The sequence below is a fragment of the Silurus meridionalis genome, chromosome 26, assembly GCF_014805685.1.
Source record: "Silurus meridionalis isolate SWU-2019-XX chromosome 26, ASM1480568v1, whole genome shotgun sequence".
NCBI lineage: Eukaryota > Metazoa > Chordata > Actinopteri > Siluriformes > Siluridae > Silurus > Silurus meridionalis.
The window spans coordinates 10,128,792-10,146,667 of record NC_060909.1 but is presented as its reverse complement, the minus strand read 5'-3'; the positions used below and the strand labels follow the sequence as shown (position 1 = coordinate 10,146,667).

At 37.9% G+C, this 17,876-nt stretch overlaps 1 protein-coding gene across 1 annotated transcript in view; it reads left to right on the top strand.

Moving 5' to 3' along the window:
* The window catches only part of adcy7 (adenylate cyclase 7), a 79,656-nt gene that overhangs the window by 32,459 nt on the left and 29,321 nt on the right, over positions 1-17,876 (top strand). Inside the window, 4 exon segments of the mRNA XM_046840069.1 lie at positions 7,102-7,555; positions 10,171-10,368; positions 11,242-11,400; positions 12,282-12,431. Of these exon segments, the coding sequence (XP_046696025.1) occupies positions 7,391-7,555; positions 10,171-10,368; positions 11,242-11,400; positions 12,282-12,431 (672 nt within the window). The 5' untranslated portion in view covers positions 7,102-7,390.

Here is a 17,876-nt window from a genome sequence, read left to right as displayed (position 1 = left end):
AACCAGCAAAATTTAAATATGCCTTTGTAATTAATTGTATTGTGTCGCATTGTCAGAGTTTCACAAAGGTAGTCATGTTGTTGTGCTGTAAAAACCATGTAAATGGTTAGCAACCGTGCAACTCTGTGTGTGTGTGTGTGTGTGTGTGTGTGTGTGTGTGTGTGTGTGTGTGTGTGCTCATGATTCAGTGGTTCACTGGAGGTAGGCCATGTGAGCCAGGATTAATTATTTTTTTCCTTTTATCTGTTTTCCCTGATTGCTAGATTGGTTTGCATTCAGATAGAAAGGCCAGTCATACAAAACTGTGCAGTTCTACTATTCAATGGTACACTCACACACACGTGCACATGCACACACACTCTCCCACACACACACAGTCCTTAAATTCTCTCTTTCTCTCTCTCTCTCTCTCTCTCTCTCTCTCTCTCTTGCTCTCATCCTCCCTCTCATTTCATTCATGTCCTTGTAGTTTTTTTTTTTAATGGTTCAAATGTGCAATAAAATCTCTCTCTTCTGTTCTCCTTCTCTGTCTTTCACTGTTTCTCTCTTCTTAAATCAATCTCTCTCGATTTTTCTCTCTATCCCTCTCCCTCCTTCTCTGCTTTATGAACATTCTTTTAGATTTTAATGGACTTGTCTGCCTGGTTCTTTATGTTCAGTCTTTTGTCTCTCACCGTGCCTGCATTTATTCTTTCAGACTGCTGACGTCACACCTCTAACCGTCTCTGTGTCGTCTTTGACTCCGATCAGCTTAATTCTGAAAACAGGGAGCACGAGGCAAGACGCTTGAAACAGCTGTGTTTAAACTTGATGCTCTTTACAGTCATGTAGTACAACCCCAGATCTGTAGCTCAGGCTGCTCGTTCTGCTGCACTACACACAGCGGGCAAAGTGCAACCTGGATCATGAGCGTAACCAAAGTACAGTGCAGCACTGTCACAAATCTGCAGCCTGCTAACATGGTTTTTATATATTTCTATATATTAAGGCTGTTAATTGATTAAAGTATGTAATCGCACATTTTTATGTAACTTAAATACTTCTAATACTCTTATCAACATTGGCATGGACAAATATTGATCAAATGCATGTTTATTATTAGTGAAACCAAACTCAACATAGAGCATGAAGATAAAAATATTTTCGTACATTAATATTTTATGTACAAATTGTTGTCCTTAATGTATCTGAAACAATAACAATGATTAGTAAAACAAATTAACCTGTGCTGTACCTTTGAAAAAAATCGTGGCTGGCGTGACGGAAACATGAGGAGAAGGATGATTATTGCTTGGAAGGAGAATCTCATGATTCCACACGTGGTCACACAATACTATCGTAAACAGTACAGTCGCACGAGGGATACACCCCGAATGAAGACGGGAAGCTGACCTGAGCTCCCAGGGTTTTACTCTCAGTCTCAGTTGAGCGTGGGCTGTTCAGGTGTTGTTGACGTGATGCTCGATGTTCACAATGCAAGTTATCGCTCGTAAAGCAAGTTCAATTTTATTTACAAATGTTTGCTCGTCCTGCAAAGCATTTGCAAAACACGTTACTAGCAAATCCAATGTTACACTGTACGTAAATCATCAGCACACCAAACGGAACTTTTGCTATGTTTCCACAGGGAAGGTTTTAATTGCCGGATGTGTGCATCATGGCAGATTTTGTTGTTTTGAAAAAGTTATTTATTAAATTATGAAATTTTTTTTATTGAGTATTAAAAGGGCATTGTGAATAAACATGTTGCATTTAAGGTTTTATTTTCGCCTCTTTTATATGATATATTTTATATGTATTTATTTATATATATCTTTTATATTATATTTATTAATAGTTTTGACGCAGGGGTGTAAGAAAATATTGCTATATCTGAGTATGGTGATACTTATTTAGCGATACTTTAAAAAAACAACTGCATTACATATCTGTCTTCCCTCACCTGACTGCATTCTCTACTTTTATAGAAGAAATAATAATACTGTTTATTTTCTTGCCTCCCTACAATTGTAGCTTTTAGATATGAAACACTAGTTAGCGCTCAGGTCATGCTTTTACTACTACACTAATACTTATACTTATGGCAATGCTAATATGTAATGACTGTGCATATTTTTAAAAAATAAATAGAAAAACAATTACAATGTTTGGTTCAATTATATTAATTGTGTTCATGTATTACAATACACTTGATGGCACTGAGCTGTGATGCGGGTACAGCTGGCACAGGTTTGATGGTATGGGTAGGTTTAAGGGGTTAGGGTTAGAAGTGTCATTTTAGATGTAATTAATGCAAACTGTATTCTGGTTAAATATTTTTTGTTTGCCGATGGTGGTGTGCTCTCAATGACAGATTTCCTTTAATTACACTCACCGGCTACTTTATTAGGTACTAGTACTGGGTTGGACCCGCTATTGCCTTCACTACTGCCTTAATCCTTTGTGGCATAGATTCAACAAGGTACTAGAAACATTCCTCAGAGATTTTGGTCCATATTGGCATGATAGCTTTACGCAGTTGCTGCAGATTTGTCTGCTGAACATCCATGATGCGAATCCTAACGTTCCACCACATCCCAAAGGTGCTCTATTGGATTGAGATCTGGTGACTGTGGAGGCCATTTAAGTACAGTGAACTCATTGTCATGTTCAAGAAACCAGTCTGAGATGATTTGCGCTTTATGACATGGCGCGTTATCCTGCTGGAAGTAGCCATCAGAAGATGGGTAAACTGTGGTCATAAAGGGATGGACATGGTCAGCAACAATACTCAGTTAGGCTGTGGCGTTGACACGATGCTCAATTGGTACTAATGGGCCCAAAGTGTGCCAAGAAAATATCCCCCACACCATTACACCACCACCACCAGCCTGAACCGTTGATACAAGGCAGGATGGATCCATGCTTTCATGTTGTTGATGCCAAATTCTGACCCTACCATCCGAATGTCGCAGCAGAAATCGAGACTCATCAGACCAGGCAATGTTATTCCAATCTTCTATTGTCCAATTTTGGTGAGCCTGTGCGAATTGTAGCCTCAGTTTCCTGTTCTTAGCTGTCAGGAGTGGCACCTGGTGTGGTCTGTAGCCCATCTGCCTCAAGGTTCGACGTGTTGTGCGTTCAGAGATGCTCTTCTGCATACCTGGGTTGTAACGAGTGGTTATTTGAGTTACTGTTGCCTTTCTATCAGCTCGAACCAGTCTGACCATTTTTCTCTGACCTCTGGCATCAACAAGGCATTTGCGCCCACAGAACTGCTGCTCACTGGATATTTTCTCTTTTTCGGACCATTCTCTGTAAACCCTAGAGATGGTTGTGCGTGAAAATCCCAGTAGATCAGCAGTTTCTGAAGTACTCAGACCAGCCCGTCTGGCACCAACAACCATGCCACGTTCAAAGTCAGTTAAATCACCTTTCTTCCCCATTCTGCCGCTCGGTTTGAACTGCAGCAGATCGTCTTGACCATGTCTACATGCCTAAATGCATTGAGTTGCTGCCATGTGATTGGCTGATTAGAAATTTGCGTTAACAAGGAGTTGGACTGGTGTACCTAATAAAGTGGCCGGTGAGTGTATATCCTATTCGTAAAATCGGAAATATCCCAATATATCGCTTTGCTTACATTATCACAATGTATCGCAAAATATCATATCTCAACCCCTGTACCATTCATATCGTGTCGCCAGATTCTCGCCGATACCCAGCCCTAATATTGTGTGTGGAATTTGGACAGAACGCTGCAGATCACAGCTGTAATGTTGGTCAAGTTAGTAAACATATACTACATGTATGATACCCAGAAACTTTGTGAGAAGAGGAGATCTATAAGAAAACTGTTGTGGCATAAATCGTGTACTGTAAACTATGCAAAACTTGCATACACATTTTTTTTATGTTAAAAGTAAATCAAACAGCCATCTTGAAAACTATCCAACACCCAGCGCCTGCATATGGTAACCCCTCCACTCATCTGCTACATAAGCAAAGCTATAACAGTTGAGTGTAAGAGCAAACCATTATATAGAATATAAAATAGTGCATAAGTATACTACAGTTTGGGTCACACCATCGTATTGATCTACATTACTAGCATACTTTATTGCTAATTTGTTGCATATTTTTAGTAATCATATTGGTTTCCAGGCAACAAAACTGGAGGTATACTGGGGTTAGGATTTATCCACCTTTTATAGTATACGCTCATGTTCCTTGGCCTCAGTAGTGACCCTTTTCAGCGGACTTCTTCCTGATTACTAGCTTCAAACCCATAACCACTTTAGTAACCACTCAGCTGCCACTGCTCATAAAATTGTATTTATATAACAAACATTGTTAAATTTTTTTTTTTTTTTTTTTACCAAATATTTTCACAACAAAATTTAATCTCAGCACCGTAGCTTGTGTTTGCTCTCTTCAGTACAAACTGTTGTTAAGCATCTGCCCCTCAAACATTAATATCTAGCAATCCGAGGAAGACCTTTGAACCTTTTGTATCTTTTTTCGTGATCCTCCTTTCGTCTGTCTCTCACTTTATCTTGTTGACCATGTTCATCCAGTCGTGGTTGCCTTGCGATGAAGTTAATCACTGCGTTGAAATGATAAACAGGTTTCGTTCTTCTCCGAACACAGAACATGTGCTGTAGTGTGTTTTTATCAAAACGTGTAGCTTTCATTTGGGCAAAGCCAAAAAAATGCAGCATTGATGAGATGAGTTTTTTTTTGCCGTTTGATAAAAGGACATTCTGGAGCTCTTAACCAGTAGAATGTCTTGATTGGGTATGCTTCTTATTACAGTCTCCAATTATTCATCTAATTTCTGGACTTGTTCCTTAAATGGACAATTTGCGCTCACAGGCAAATGCTTTCCATTTCGTGAAGGTGGATGGATTTAGTAATTTAGTAAAAAAAAAAAATTGGAAGGGTTTTACATTTCTTTATATGTCAAATTAACTGCCATAATTTTGCCAGTCACAAATGCCATTCACTGTTCTGAGTTTTTGTCTGAATTTTTCCTTTTAACGTTCCTTTCCAAGGTCATCCACTATATTTAAAGGATAAAATGGTACCGTGACAACATCGACAAAATCTCTTGACACGACTTTGCATGCAAATGCAGAAACACCGCCAACATAAGAACATTGTTCACACACGTGCACACACGCACGCACCCACCCACGCACGCACGAACACACACACAGTCATGTGTACTTTATGTACATCTGGACAATTACTTGCAACGTTCTCTAGTTGAGATAATATCATCTGATTTTAAACAGCAAGATTAAATACATTGGCAGTTTTGGAAAAAAAAAAAAATCACTGTTCACTGCCGGGATTGTTCTCATGACCCGCCACTGGAAACTCTAACCTTACTTTCAAAAATACACTATATGGACAAACGTTTGTGGACAACAGATCCTGAGATTGGAATGTGCTTTTTGAACATTGCCTATTAACCTATAATCTTCTAGAAAGATGTTTTCACAAACTCTTCAAAATCTTGTGAGCTTTGTGCTCATTCAGGTACTGATGTAGAGTGAGGAGTCCTGGGGGGCAGACAGTGTTCCAATTCATCCCAAAGGTGTTCAGGAAGGTTGAGGTCAGAGCTCTATAGCAGTCCACTCAATATCATTCACTTCAACCCACATAAACTATATTTTTATAGAGCTGGCTTTGTGTTATGCTGGAACAGTTTTGGGTCTCCTAGTTCAAGTGATGAATTTAAAGTGATGTAAAAGAAAAAAACAAATACTGACTGTAATAGTAAAAGCTGTATAAGGGTTATGTAAGCATGAGAAAAATATGTAAGAATGAGACGGCTATAGTTTGTTTTTTCAGCTGTGTATACCATGTTACATGCTGCCTATTCCGTCCCCCAATAATGTTGTACCATTTCCTTGTTCATTTCTTAAGACGTACACAAGCGACTCTGCAAACGGCTGCAGTCATCTTGTGTACACCTGCTTGTAATTAAAAGCAAATATTATCCCATCGTTGATTACCTGCACAACTGGTGGCTGACTATATTGAATTCTGGCTCGCTTCTTCAGTTAAATAAACATTATTTTTTCGAAAGATTCTAAAAGATTACTCCGCTAGAGAGAAGCAGGCAGCCAGACATCTTTGTGGACATTGAAAAGGACAGAACTGAGACCTTTTTGTTCCTATTTCTTTTCCCAGCAGGTGCAGCTTCCCTTTGCTGCGCCTCAATGAGGGCCTTTCTGTCTTTGTGCCTGTGCGGCCCCACACACACACACACACACACACACACACACACACACACACACACACAGGGAGAGAGATGGGCCATACCTTTTGTCCTCTTGATCTAGTCAATGTTGGGCTCTGTTTTCATGGTCATTTGAGGGTTTTTTCCCTTATTTTTGTAAATCATATATTTTTGGTTTGTATGTATGTACAGTGTTTCCATGCAAATAACACTGATCTAAACAGCTTCTTTCTGGAAGTATTCAAAATATTCATGTCAGTCATTTAGCCAGTTATTTGCTTCTATATTTTTTAAATTGTTAGTTTTAAATTGAACATAATCTTTGTTAGAAAAAAATCCAAGTTTTAGATGAAAATGTCTTCATTTTATTGATTGGAAAATGCCATTTTAACATGCAATTGTATTTACAGTTTTTGTTACACATGTGGTCAGGTGCAATTTTCAAACTTAATGAATTACGTTTTGTGCTTCCTGATGAAATCTTTTGCTGTACATCATAGAATTAAAACTATTAGTGTGCTAAGAATGTTACAAAATGAATGAAAAACAAAACAGAGTAAAATAAGATGTGGAAGCAGTTTGGGGTGAGAAATCTCCATTCAGGGCAATTGTTTTACAGCTTAAATACTTTTCCTTTTTTTTTTTTGAGTTGTTGTGAGCCTTTAGGTTTCTCTTTGTGTGTGTGTGTGTGTGTGTGTGTGTGTGTGTGTGTGTGTGTGTTTGTGAATGAGGGTCACCGGTCGCAGATGGATCGGAAAGTTTTATGGCGTTCAGACAAAAGCAAGTGCTCACCACGGAAAAAGAAAAGAAGACCTAATTGCTCTCTGTCTGTCAGTACAGTAATTTATTGTTCTTTTTTTTTTATCTTTCAGTATTTTCCCTTCTTGAGTCCCAGAGGTATCCGTGACAACCGTGCTGACATTCCTCATCCTTTGCTGTTCCCGCCTCGGACCTGCGAAACCCAACTCTCTGCATTTATCAAAGACGAGAACAATCGTCTAGTAAAGAGAAGAGTGTGGTGTTGGACAGAATGACTCATTCAGGGGAAGAGAAAACCATGATGTGCAGTGGAACCTTATAAACGCACACACGCAGTCTCTATGGGCATATATTGCACATTTGTGCTGAACTGAGGCTAGGTTTTACTACTCTGTGGTCAAGATGCCAGCGAAAGGGAAGTACCTGCTAAACGAGCAGAAGCTGAAACAGGAAGCACTGTACAGGAAGTTCTTGTGCATCAGCCAGTATCAGCCTCTGGTTCTGCTGCTCTGGCTGAGCATGCTCACATGTGCTATCCTGCTGGTGCTGTTTTTCAGCTTGCAACTGGTGAGAAAATCACATACACACATTAATGTAGTTGCAGGACAATATTGACCGATGTTGCATCATAGCTTAATAGCTAGAATGAATTTTTGCATAGTATCTACAGCAGCTGATGAGGAACGCCAAACCTGTATTTGATTTGTTGTCTCGCCAAATCTTAAGCAATCACAGCTCCTCCTCCATTTCATCAACTTTCACGATAGAGATTTTACAAGTTAATGTTAAACAATAATGAAATATCTGTTATCTATATCCTACAAAGCATGTCGAGATTTTGAAACAGATATTTTCCAGACGAATCCCACCCCTCCTTCTGCGCCGAAAAATTAAGAAGCGCCGTGAGTGTTGTGAAAGAAAGCGTAACAGGAAGCGATTGTTTTAAAGCCTAATGATTGGCAGGTTCTGGCATTTCCATCAATCTGAAGACTTCCAAGAGGAAAAAGCGCGCCGCTTTTTTCCTGCTATTGTATCCAAGCGCTTGAATGTTCTTTCTCTTTCGCCCTCTTGAAAGTTTTGATAAGGCAACTTTTCTTCCCCTTTAGAAAAATTGCAAGAACTCTGAGAAAATGTTATTACAGCTTAGGTTTGATTTTGTGCATCACGCATACCTTACGGTTAAGTGATATGCCGTCCATGTGAACTTTCCATCACTGTGTTTGTGTGTGTGTGTGTGTGTGTGTGTGTGTGTGTGTGTGTGTGTGTGTGTGTGTGTTAAGGGGGGGGTGTCAGGGTCTGTGTAAATCCTCTTAAATTGCTGTTTTCACTTGTAGTCTATTCATATGAGGAAGGGAATCGGTGTATATATTAAATCTGTTTTAATAAAAATGTAAATAGAGCAAGAGCTTGAACTGTCAAATCGAGAGCACTATTCAAAATGTGAAGCCTATGTTGCCTATAGATGTTCTAAAGTATCACGTATACAGTGAAGTGAAAAAGTGTTTGCCCCTTCCTGATTTTTTTTTTGCATGTTTGTCACACTTTTATGTTTCAGATCATCAATCTAGTTTAAATATTAGTAAAAGATAACACAAGTAAACACAACATGCAGTTTTTAAATGTAGGTTTTTATTATTGAGGGAAAACAAAATCCAAAACTACATGGTCCTGTGTGAAAAAGTGTTTGACCCCTAAACCTAATAACTGGTTGGGCCGCCCTTAGCAGCAACAACTACAATCAAGCATATGCGATAACTTGCAATGAGCCACATTAGAGGTTTTTCCAGCATGAACCACCTTTTTAAGGTCATGCAACAGCATATCAATAGGATTCAGGTCAGGACTTTGACTAGGCCACTCCAAAATCTTCATTTTGGTTTTCTTCAGCCATTCAGAGGTGGACTTGCTGGTGTGTTTTGGATCATTGTCCTGCTACAGAACCCAAGTTTGCTTCAGCTTGATGTCACAAACAGATGGCCGGATATTCTCCTTCAATATTTTTTGGGAAACAGCAGAATTCATGGTTTAATTTATCACAGCAAGTCTTCCAGGTCCTGAAGCAGCAAAACAGCCCTGGACCATCACATTACCACCACCATATTTTACTGTTGGTATGATGTTCTTTTTCTGAAATGCGGTGTTACTTTTACGCCAGACGTAAATGGGACACACACCATTCAAAAAGTTTAACAAGTATTTTCATCAAGATGTTTCTGGCAAAACTGAGACGAGCCTTTATGTTCTTTTTGCTCAGCAGTGGTTTTAGTCTTGGAACTCTGCCATGCAGACCATTTTTGCCCAGTCTCTTTCTTATAGTGGAGTCATGAACACTGACCTTAACTGAGGCAAGTGAGGCCTGCAGTTCTTTGGATGTTGTGGGGTCTTTTGTGAGGTCTTGGATGAATCGTCGCTGTGCTCTTGGGGTGATTTTGGTCGGCCGGCCACTCCTGTTCTCCACTGTTACATGTTTTTGCCATTTGTGAATAATGGCTCTCACTGTGGTTCACTGGAGTCCCAAAGCTTTAGAAATGGCTTTATAACCATTTCCACACTGATAGATCTCAATTACTTTCTTTCTCATTTGTTTCTGAATTTCTTTGGATCTCTGCATGATGTCTAGCTTTTGAGGATCTTCTGGTCTACTTCACTTTGTCAGGCAGGTGCTATTTAAGAGATTTTTTGATTGTGAACAGGTGTGGCAGTAATCAGAACTGGGTGTGGATAGAGAAATTGAACTCAGGTGTTATAAACCAGTTTTAACAGGGGGCAAACACTTTTTCACACCAGGCCATGTAGTTTTGGATTTTGTTTTCCCTCAATAATAAAAACCTTCATTAAAAAACTGTATGTTGTGTTCACTTGTGTTATCTTTTACTAATATTTAAATTAGTTTTATGATCTAAAACATTAAGTGACAAACATGCAATAAAATAAGAAATCATAAAAATCTTTTTCACACCACTGTATAACAGAATTATTGTTTTATATAATTGTACGAACATTGTTGAACACATTTTAAAATGAAAAAAGAAAACCTCAAAATCTTATTACAAAACAAATGTTGGATGGTGTTAATAATAAAAATATACTTGTACTTGTGAATGATAAATAATTACTATTCTTGTGTGTGTGTGTGTGTGTGTGTGTGTGTGTGTGTGTGTGTGTGTGTGTGTGTTGTTTAGAGGGTACATAGCCATGTAGCGTTTGTGGCCGTGGTCAGCGCTGGGCTGGTTGTGTTCGTGGCTGTGTTTGTGTTAGTCTGTGCTGAGGCGCTTACTCAGAAATGGACCATGCTGTTGGGACTGGTGGTATGGGCTACACACCTCACTATGGGATTTACCTTCATCTATTGCACAGAACGCATTCTTCCTTGGGACCAGGTAACACACACACACACATGTATATTTATTTATATATAAATATATTTATATATAAATAACTAACAGATGTATTAGAAAGTTGTACCCCTGAATTTGCCATGTTTTTGCATATGATGCATCATCAGATCTTCAAGTCCTAAAGGGAGACGAAAAGAATCCAAGTAAACAAATGGGATAAAAACAATGATTATTTAGTGGAAATGTTGTTGTAGTTATTGCTGCACAAAGTGATTACACACAACAGACACAGCAAGCAAAGACGCATACTTTTGCTACTTACGAATATGTAACACTGGAACATTTTCAATTAACGGTGTTGTAGGTCATTTGTACTGACCTAGAACACTGTTAACATTTTAAAAAAACCTGTAAAGAAATGCTTTAAGGCAAACATGCCGTAAAAAAATTATTTGAATCATATTGTTTCATTATTGAAAATGATCTTGTACAGTTCTGAGAAAGTATTTCTTTGAAATATTTAATAAAAATCTAGCAATTGGACAAGACCCAAATAAATTAAAAGTTTTTGGAGCAATTTAGTCATCATTTTATACCCCACTGACAAGCTATAAGACCTTAAACGAGTTACATGTTTGAAAGCTTTCTAACGTGGCTGATTTTAAACATTTCTTTACAGAAGAATGTGAAAAAAATATTTTATTTATCTTCTCACAACCAGTTATTACATTAATGGGGGAATTGCCTTTTTTCCACAAGGGTAATGGAGTTGAATTATGAATGAGTAAAACTGTGTTTTACGTCTTCAAATTTAGTTTTTTGAAAATTAGGAGGGAGCAAATACTTCTTTACAGCACAGCAACTAAACAAAGCAATTTTTTATTGAGTCGTGGTTCATTCTTTTCCCTTGTGTAGGTGCCTTTCTTCCTCTTCATCATCATCACAGTGTTCACGTTACTCCCCTTCCAGATGTGGTTTGCTGTCGTCCTCAGCATAGTCTCTTCCCTCTCTCATATTATTGTCCTGTCAGTGCACTTCACCTTGTCTGAATCGAAGCCGAACCTCACCAATCAGGTAAGTGTGCTGCCTGGATCAGCCATCAGTGCCTCGTAGAGGAGAGATCACAGATGCAGAGCTTTAAAAAATTACTAGAATGTACACAATAAATATATTTATATTGAAAATCTATGGCAGTTGTGTGTCTCGCTGATGCCACAGGAGACTACTGTTATCGCTAGCACAGTTATGATCATATTTAACACGAAAAAAAACAGCTAAATCAAACCTTAGGGGTGAGGGTAATATTTAGCTGTAAGCTCCTAAAAACAAAACCAGGGATCGCAGGTTTAAATGGCATTAGACCACATAGAGGCACATTCTCTCTCTAGGGTCATTTACTAGCTTGTGGACAGTTGACCAAAATATTTCTTACTTTTTGATCTCTTTATTAGAAGAAACGGAGTAGAATTAGAGGATTAGTAGAATTTTTGGTTGACATAATATCATGCACATTACAGTAATGTGGGAAAAGCTAGTAGAAATCTGGGGAAAAGTGACATATTGTAATATTGCAAAATATTTTTAAGATCTAATGGGAGAGTTAAAGGGTCAAAATTGTCAAGTGTTAGGATAAACATGAAGTTTATACTAATTTAAGTATATGCTTGTTTTTTGAATTGGTTCCTGTTTAGTCACTTTGCCATTTTCTTTTAATGCCCTTTCACCCTAGAAGAACGCACCTTCCTACATTCAGTCATAAGGTTTTGTTTTAACGATTCTTTAGTTTCGATTCTGTTCTGGGTTTTTGTGTGTAAACAAGACAAAAAAACTCCCAAAAAACAGTTCATACCCAGTTTCAGGAACTGTTCTATATTCTGTAGGATATACAGTACATTCATAAAAATGTTGAAATGGTACATGTAGATAAAAATGTCTTTTTCTTTCTCTCTCACCAGCTCTTCTCGAATGCGGTGGTGTTTGTGTGTGGGGGTGCAGTGGGAGCGTTTCATAAGGTTCTAATGGAGAAAGCACTCCGGCAGACATTCCAGGACACGCTGCGCTGCCTCAGCATCCGCATGAAACTGGAGATCGAGAAGAGGCAGCAGGTACGGCACACACGCTATACACCCGGTGCATTTTTTCCAGGGTATTCACCCACCACTACAGAATTCAAGTGTCTCAATCAAAAAATGAATACTACATCGAAATCTAAAATGTCATTGGAGCCCTTACATTTGAGAAAAAATGAACAGACTAAGATTCGTTGCATGGACAAGTCAAATCCTGATGGCCTCTCTGGTTGAGCTTCAGAGATCAGGTGTGCAGATTGGAGAACACATGAAAGCCCACTTGAAATTTGCGAAAATCAAATTTAAAATTTAACAAAAATTCTTTTGTGTTTTTGTTTTGAGAAAGATTGTTTGGTCACTAAAACAAAGTCCAGATTGGTGTTTTTCAGTGATGCTTAGCCTTTTTCATCTTTATCTCTGGAGCTCCACCAAAGAGACCATCAGGTTCTTATTCAATTCTCTTACTAAAGCCCTTTTACTCTGATTACTCATTTTGACAGGATAGCCAGCTTCAGGAAAAATCATCTTCTTCCATATAAGATTTCTGGAAACCATTGAACCATTGCAGTAGAAATAGTTTTTTTTTTGGACATAAAGACACACAGAACTCAAGACATCTGTGTATAGACAAAATCCTTTTCCTTTGACTCCCACTTGGAAATCCAATCAACTGAATTTGCCCCAGCTGGACTCTAATTAATATAAACATCTCAACAAAATCCAAATAAATGGGACGCACCTGCGCTACATTTCAAGTGTCACTACAAAGGGTCTGAGTGCGTATTTCAGTAAAATATTTCAAGGTTGCTTATTGTTCTTTTTAATAAGTTTTGCAATGTATTGCAAGTGTGGTTTTTGCTTTGTTATTGTAAGGTACGGAGTGTAGAATTCTTTTTTACGCATTTTACAAAAAAAAAGGGCTTTGAATACTTTCTGAATGCATGGAATATAATGTCAGTTTATATAATAAATAAGATTCTTTTGAAAGCAATATACAGTTAGCAGCTATAAGTTTTCTCACAGGGGCAAATTATTTGTCACAGTTGGCAGTTGGGTAAGTTTATTTTCACACCCTGTTTTTTTTTCTGAAAACAACAGTGTTTGTGGACTAACATGACATGATGAATCTACTTGGCTGTAAAAGTTTCCTTTAACAGCCAAATAAACACTGCAGTCATGTCTAGCTCCATAAAGGTTACTAAAGGTCTGGATTCTATTTAGTTGGTCGGATCTCGTAATTTTGTCTTTATTGCGAACTTTAAAACTGCTTGCTGAAATTTAACAGTGACAGCTAGAGATGGAGGAAATGCTCATGTGTGTACTTAATTATCTCTATTAAAACTCAACATTTACCATGATCATCAGTATGTTAAAAGCAATGGAGTATAGGAACATTATATTATATACTTTGAAATTCACTTTCACCCTTTTAACTTGCTGTTGCATAATAACAAGACTTCTGTTATGTAGATCTGTGCTACTGCACTTGTCATCTGAACAACAGGAATACATTCGACTTTACTTAAGAAGACTAGAAGTTGATCAGATTTCAATTTCTACATGTATAGTGTTTTGTGCATTTAATTTATTTTGCTGCATATAAACACAAAGTGTACAGTATGTGGGGAAAATGTGGAGAGAAGAGACTATAGGCCAACCCCTAACTCTGCTTAAAAAAAAAGGAGCCATTAGGATAAAAAGAGAAAGAATGCAAGAAAAAAGGAGGTTGATAATGGGTATGATCATGATCATCATCTGGAAAAAATATCATGTATAAAAAGTATATGATAAATATTAATGCGTTAACGGAAATTCATTTCAACGGCACAAATTTGATTAACGCAGCATACACCATTTTTATGAAAAATATAAATAAATAAATATAAAGGAGGCGAAATTAAACCCTCAGTTCAACACATTTATTCACAATGTCCTTTCTTTACTCGGGTATAAAAAAAAAAAAAAAAAAGAAAATCCTGGTGATTTACGTAATTCAAAACTCTATATTTACTTTAAAACATTTACAAGAATATTTTGTCTTCATGCTCTATGTTGAGTTTGTTTTCACTAATAATAAACATACATTTGCATAAAGCATCCATATTTGTCCATGACCATGTTGATAAGTTAAAAACTTGAAGTATTCAGTTTAAGGTACATTTAGAACAAATTTGATTAATATGAGATTAATTACGGGATAACTCATGACAATTGTGCCATTAATCCAGCTCATATATATATATATATATATCCAAGTTCCAGGCTGGAACTTTCCAGGCTATTTTCATTACAAAGAACTTACAACATTTCTAAAACATTATCAAACTAATGATTTAAGCCATGACCTTTTCAAGACTAAAGTCTTATGTGTGTATTTCCTGTGTGTTTGGATGGATTTCAGGCACTAGAGGTGCCCAAACATTTTCCTATGAAGGGCAGAAAATCTAAATTGACTGAGGGCTGTGGGCTAAATGTTTCATTAAATTAACATTATATTAAAATTAATGTTGCCATGGCTCCTCACATTTGTGATTTCATAATATTTGAAATTAAATGAAAAAATAGAAAATATACTCAGTAAACTAATACAGTTTTCATTTTAAAGTTCTGGTTCAGTGAACATAAAGCTGGTCCTTATTTGTTATATGTTTTTTTTATAATTTTCTAAGTTTTTACAAATGGCATTTTTTTTCCCCTTTTTCCCTTTTTCCCCCCTTCTTTTCATACATGGCATCTACAGGCCCTAGTTTGGGCAATTTTGCTCTATATCTTGGAGGCAGAGCTTTTAACCATTAGATAGCTCATCTTGAAAATAAGTCTAATCGTTGCTGATGTACATTTAAGACCATTTTGTATAGAAAGAGAGTAACAGAGTGAGCTTAGTTTGTAGTAACTTATTTTCAAGCTTTAGAAAATCAGTTTTTCTTTAATCTTACCTTCATGTATTCTGTAAATAATTATTTATATTGTGTTTATTTTAAAATCCATTAGATCCATATACTGTAATGTTTCAATGTTAAATTTTTAGGCAGTGACACTCCGTGTACTATCACAGTACAGGTGAACTCAGTAACAACAGATGATCATTCACTCATCGCTACTGTACATCACCCCAAGCCAAATTATATAGTACCAAGCACTGCTTATATTCTGTGTGTTGTGAGAAGCAAAGCTGTGTTCATGCAATAACCAATTAATAAATGGTGTCTATACCTGTATTTTATCAAATGTAGATTAACATGAGGAGATATGATTGGTATACCATAAACCCATTTCTGAAAACCATTTAAAATTTTTGTAGCATTGGAATATACATTTTTGGCAACTCTTTGAATGTAAACTTATTTACCAGTGTACTATATGTGTGTGTGTGTGTGTGTGTGTGCACCTGAACAAAATCTTAAGACTGGGGGAAACATTCCAAGTACCGTGGAACCCGGTTATGTCGATGTCCTAGGGGGTTGCCAAAAAGCATCAAGATAAACGAAAATCAATATGGCCGCAATATATTAACGTGCTTGAAATTTCTTTATGTACATGATGTGCGTTAATAAATGAGAATGTGTTTGAAACTTCCACACTCTCACCGTCCGTTATTGTTGGTATATGTTGGTTCACGGTGGTCGTTGTTTTCGCTTATGCGTATCCCGGTACGTGCCTTCACACCGGCACTCTCTCAACGGCTGCGCTTTTCTTCCCAAAGCGCATCGCGGATTCCCCCCCCGATCCTGCTGTTGTTAATTCTATGTTTTTGCTGCTCATCCCACGTTCCGCGCTGCGCTCCTACCAAGCGCGGATTTCGCCTCCCGTTCATCGCATAACATTTAACAACAAAAGGCATATGTGCACTAACTAACAGCAGAGATTCACCAGTATACAATACAACACCTGTAGCAGCTGTAAGGCTTGATTTTTCCGCCACTTTCGCGAGTTCTTCTGCAGCTGCACCGAGATAACCGACGTTAAATGGCAAATTTTTCCCCCTTGTGCTCGAGATATCAAGGTTTGGCTACATAAAAAAGTCAACATAACCATTAAAAAATGCTTAGACAAAGCGAGAATTTGGCGGTTCCACTTCAAAAACGTCGACTTAATATGGTTGTCGAGTTAACCGAGGTCGAGATAAGTGGGTTCCACTGTATTCACATTTCGTGCTGGTGGATCATAACCAGGTTGTAAGAACTTCTTCAAAAAGGCAAAACAACAAAAAGGATCAAAAGACAAACAAACAAAAAAAAACAGAGATTGGCAATTTATTGAAAACTGCTTTTAAACTCAAACAGGCTGTTCATCAGCTGATCTGAAGTTTAAGACCATGACCCAAAAATCCCCACAACAGAATTAAAAGTGTCAAAAAAAGGACTCAGTAGTGAGTGGCCCCACAGTTCTTCTTTATAACTTCAAACACTTGTTTCGCCATGCTTGATGCATTTGTTTCCAGGAGGCTGGTGGGAACGTTGCTCCATGTGGTGAAGATGGCTTCACGAAGGGCTTCCACAATCTGGAACTGACCTCCGTTTTTGTAAACTTATTTTGCCATCCACCTCCCAAAGGGGAACATGCAGGATGGTCCAGAAGTGCAACGTTATTGTCCAGGAAGAAGTCCATGTCAGGCGAGCATTGTAAACTGCAGTGTTGTTCTGTTGAAAGACCCAATCATTACCACACAGACGAGGGCCCTCAGGGATGCCTGCTGCAACATGTCCACATAGCCAGCCGCCGTTTGATGCCCCTGCACAACCTGAAGCTCTATATTCCTATTAAAGGAAAGAGCACCCCAGATCATGATGGAGCCTCCTTCACTGTGCCGTGCCGAAAACATCTCCAGTGGGATCTCCTTGTCATGCCAGTATCGTTGAAAGCTATCAGGACCATCCAGGTTAAATTTTTTCTTGTCCAAGAATAAAACTTTCTTCAATCTTTCAATGTCCCATGTTTGGTGCTCCCTTGCAAATTCTTGCAAGTGCAAAAACTCCAGTTAGCATCAGTAATTATGGGTACCTTAATTTGAGTTGAGGTTCAGCCTGTGTCTTCATGGAGAGCCTGTCAGATCCTCTGGCTCAGTGCAGGTGAAATTTTTTTGGGTCTACCACTCGTTTTTTTTTTGTCCTATAACTCTCAGGATCTTTAAAGAAATTTAAGATGGGTGTCTTACTACATTCAACCTATGCAGCAATGGCACGTTGCGAGAGCCCTTGCTTGTGCAGCTCAACAATCCTGCCACATTCAAAAACGTCAAGCCTTTTTGCTATTTGCCATCAGGACATTGTGGCTGTCTGAAGGACAATGACATTAAAGCCATGTTTTTGCACAGATTTTTAATTTTAAAGGCCATGGTCTTAAACTGTAGATTAGCTGATGAACAGCCTGTTTTAAAGTTTAAATGCAGTTTTCAATAAATCGCCTACTCTCTATTTTTTGTGTATAGTATAGTATAATAAAAATATTATATTTAAGAAGTTTATGATAAGGTAGTCCACA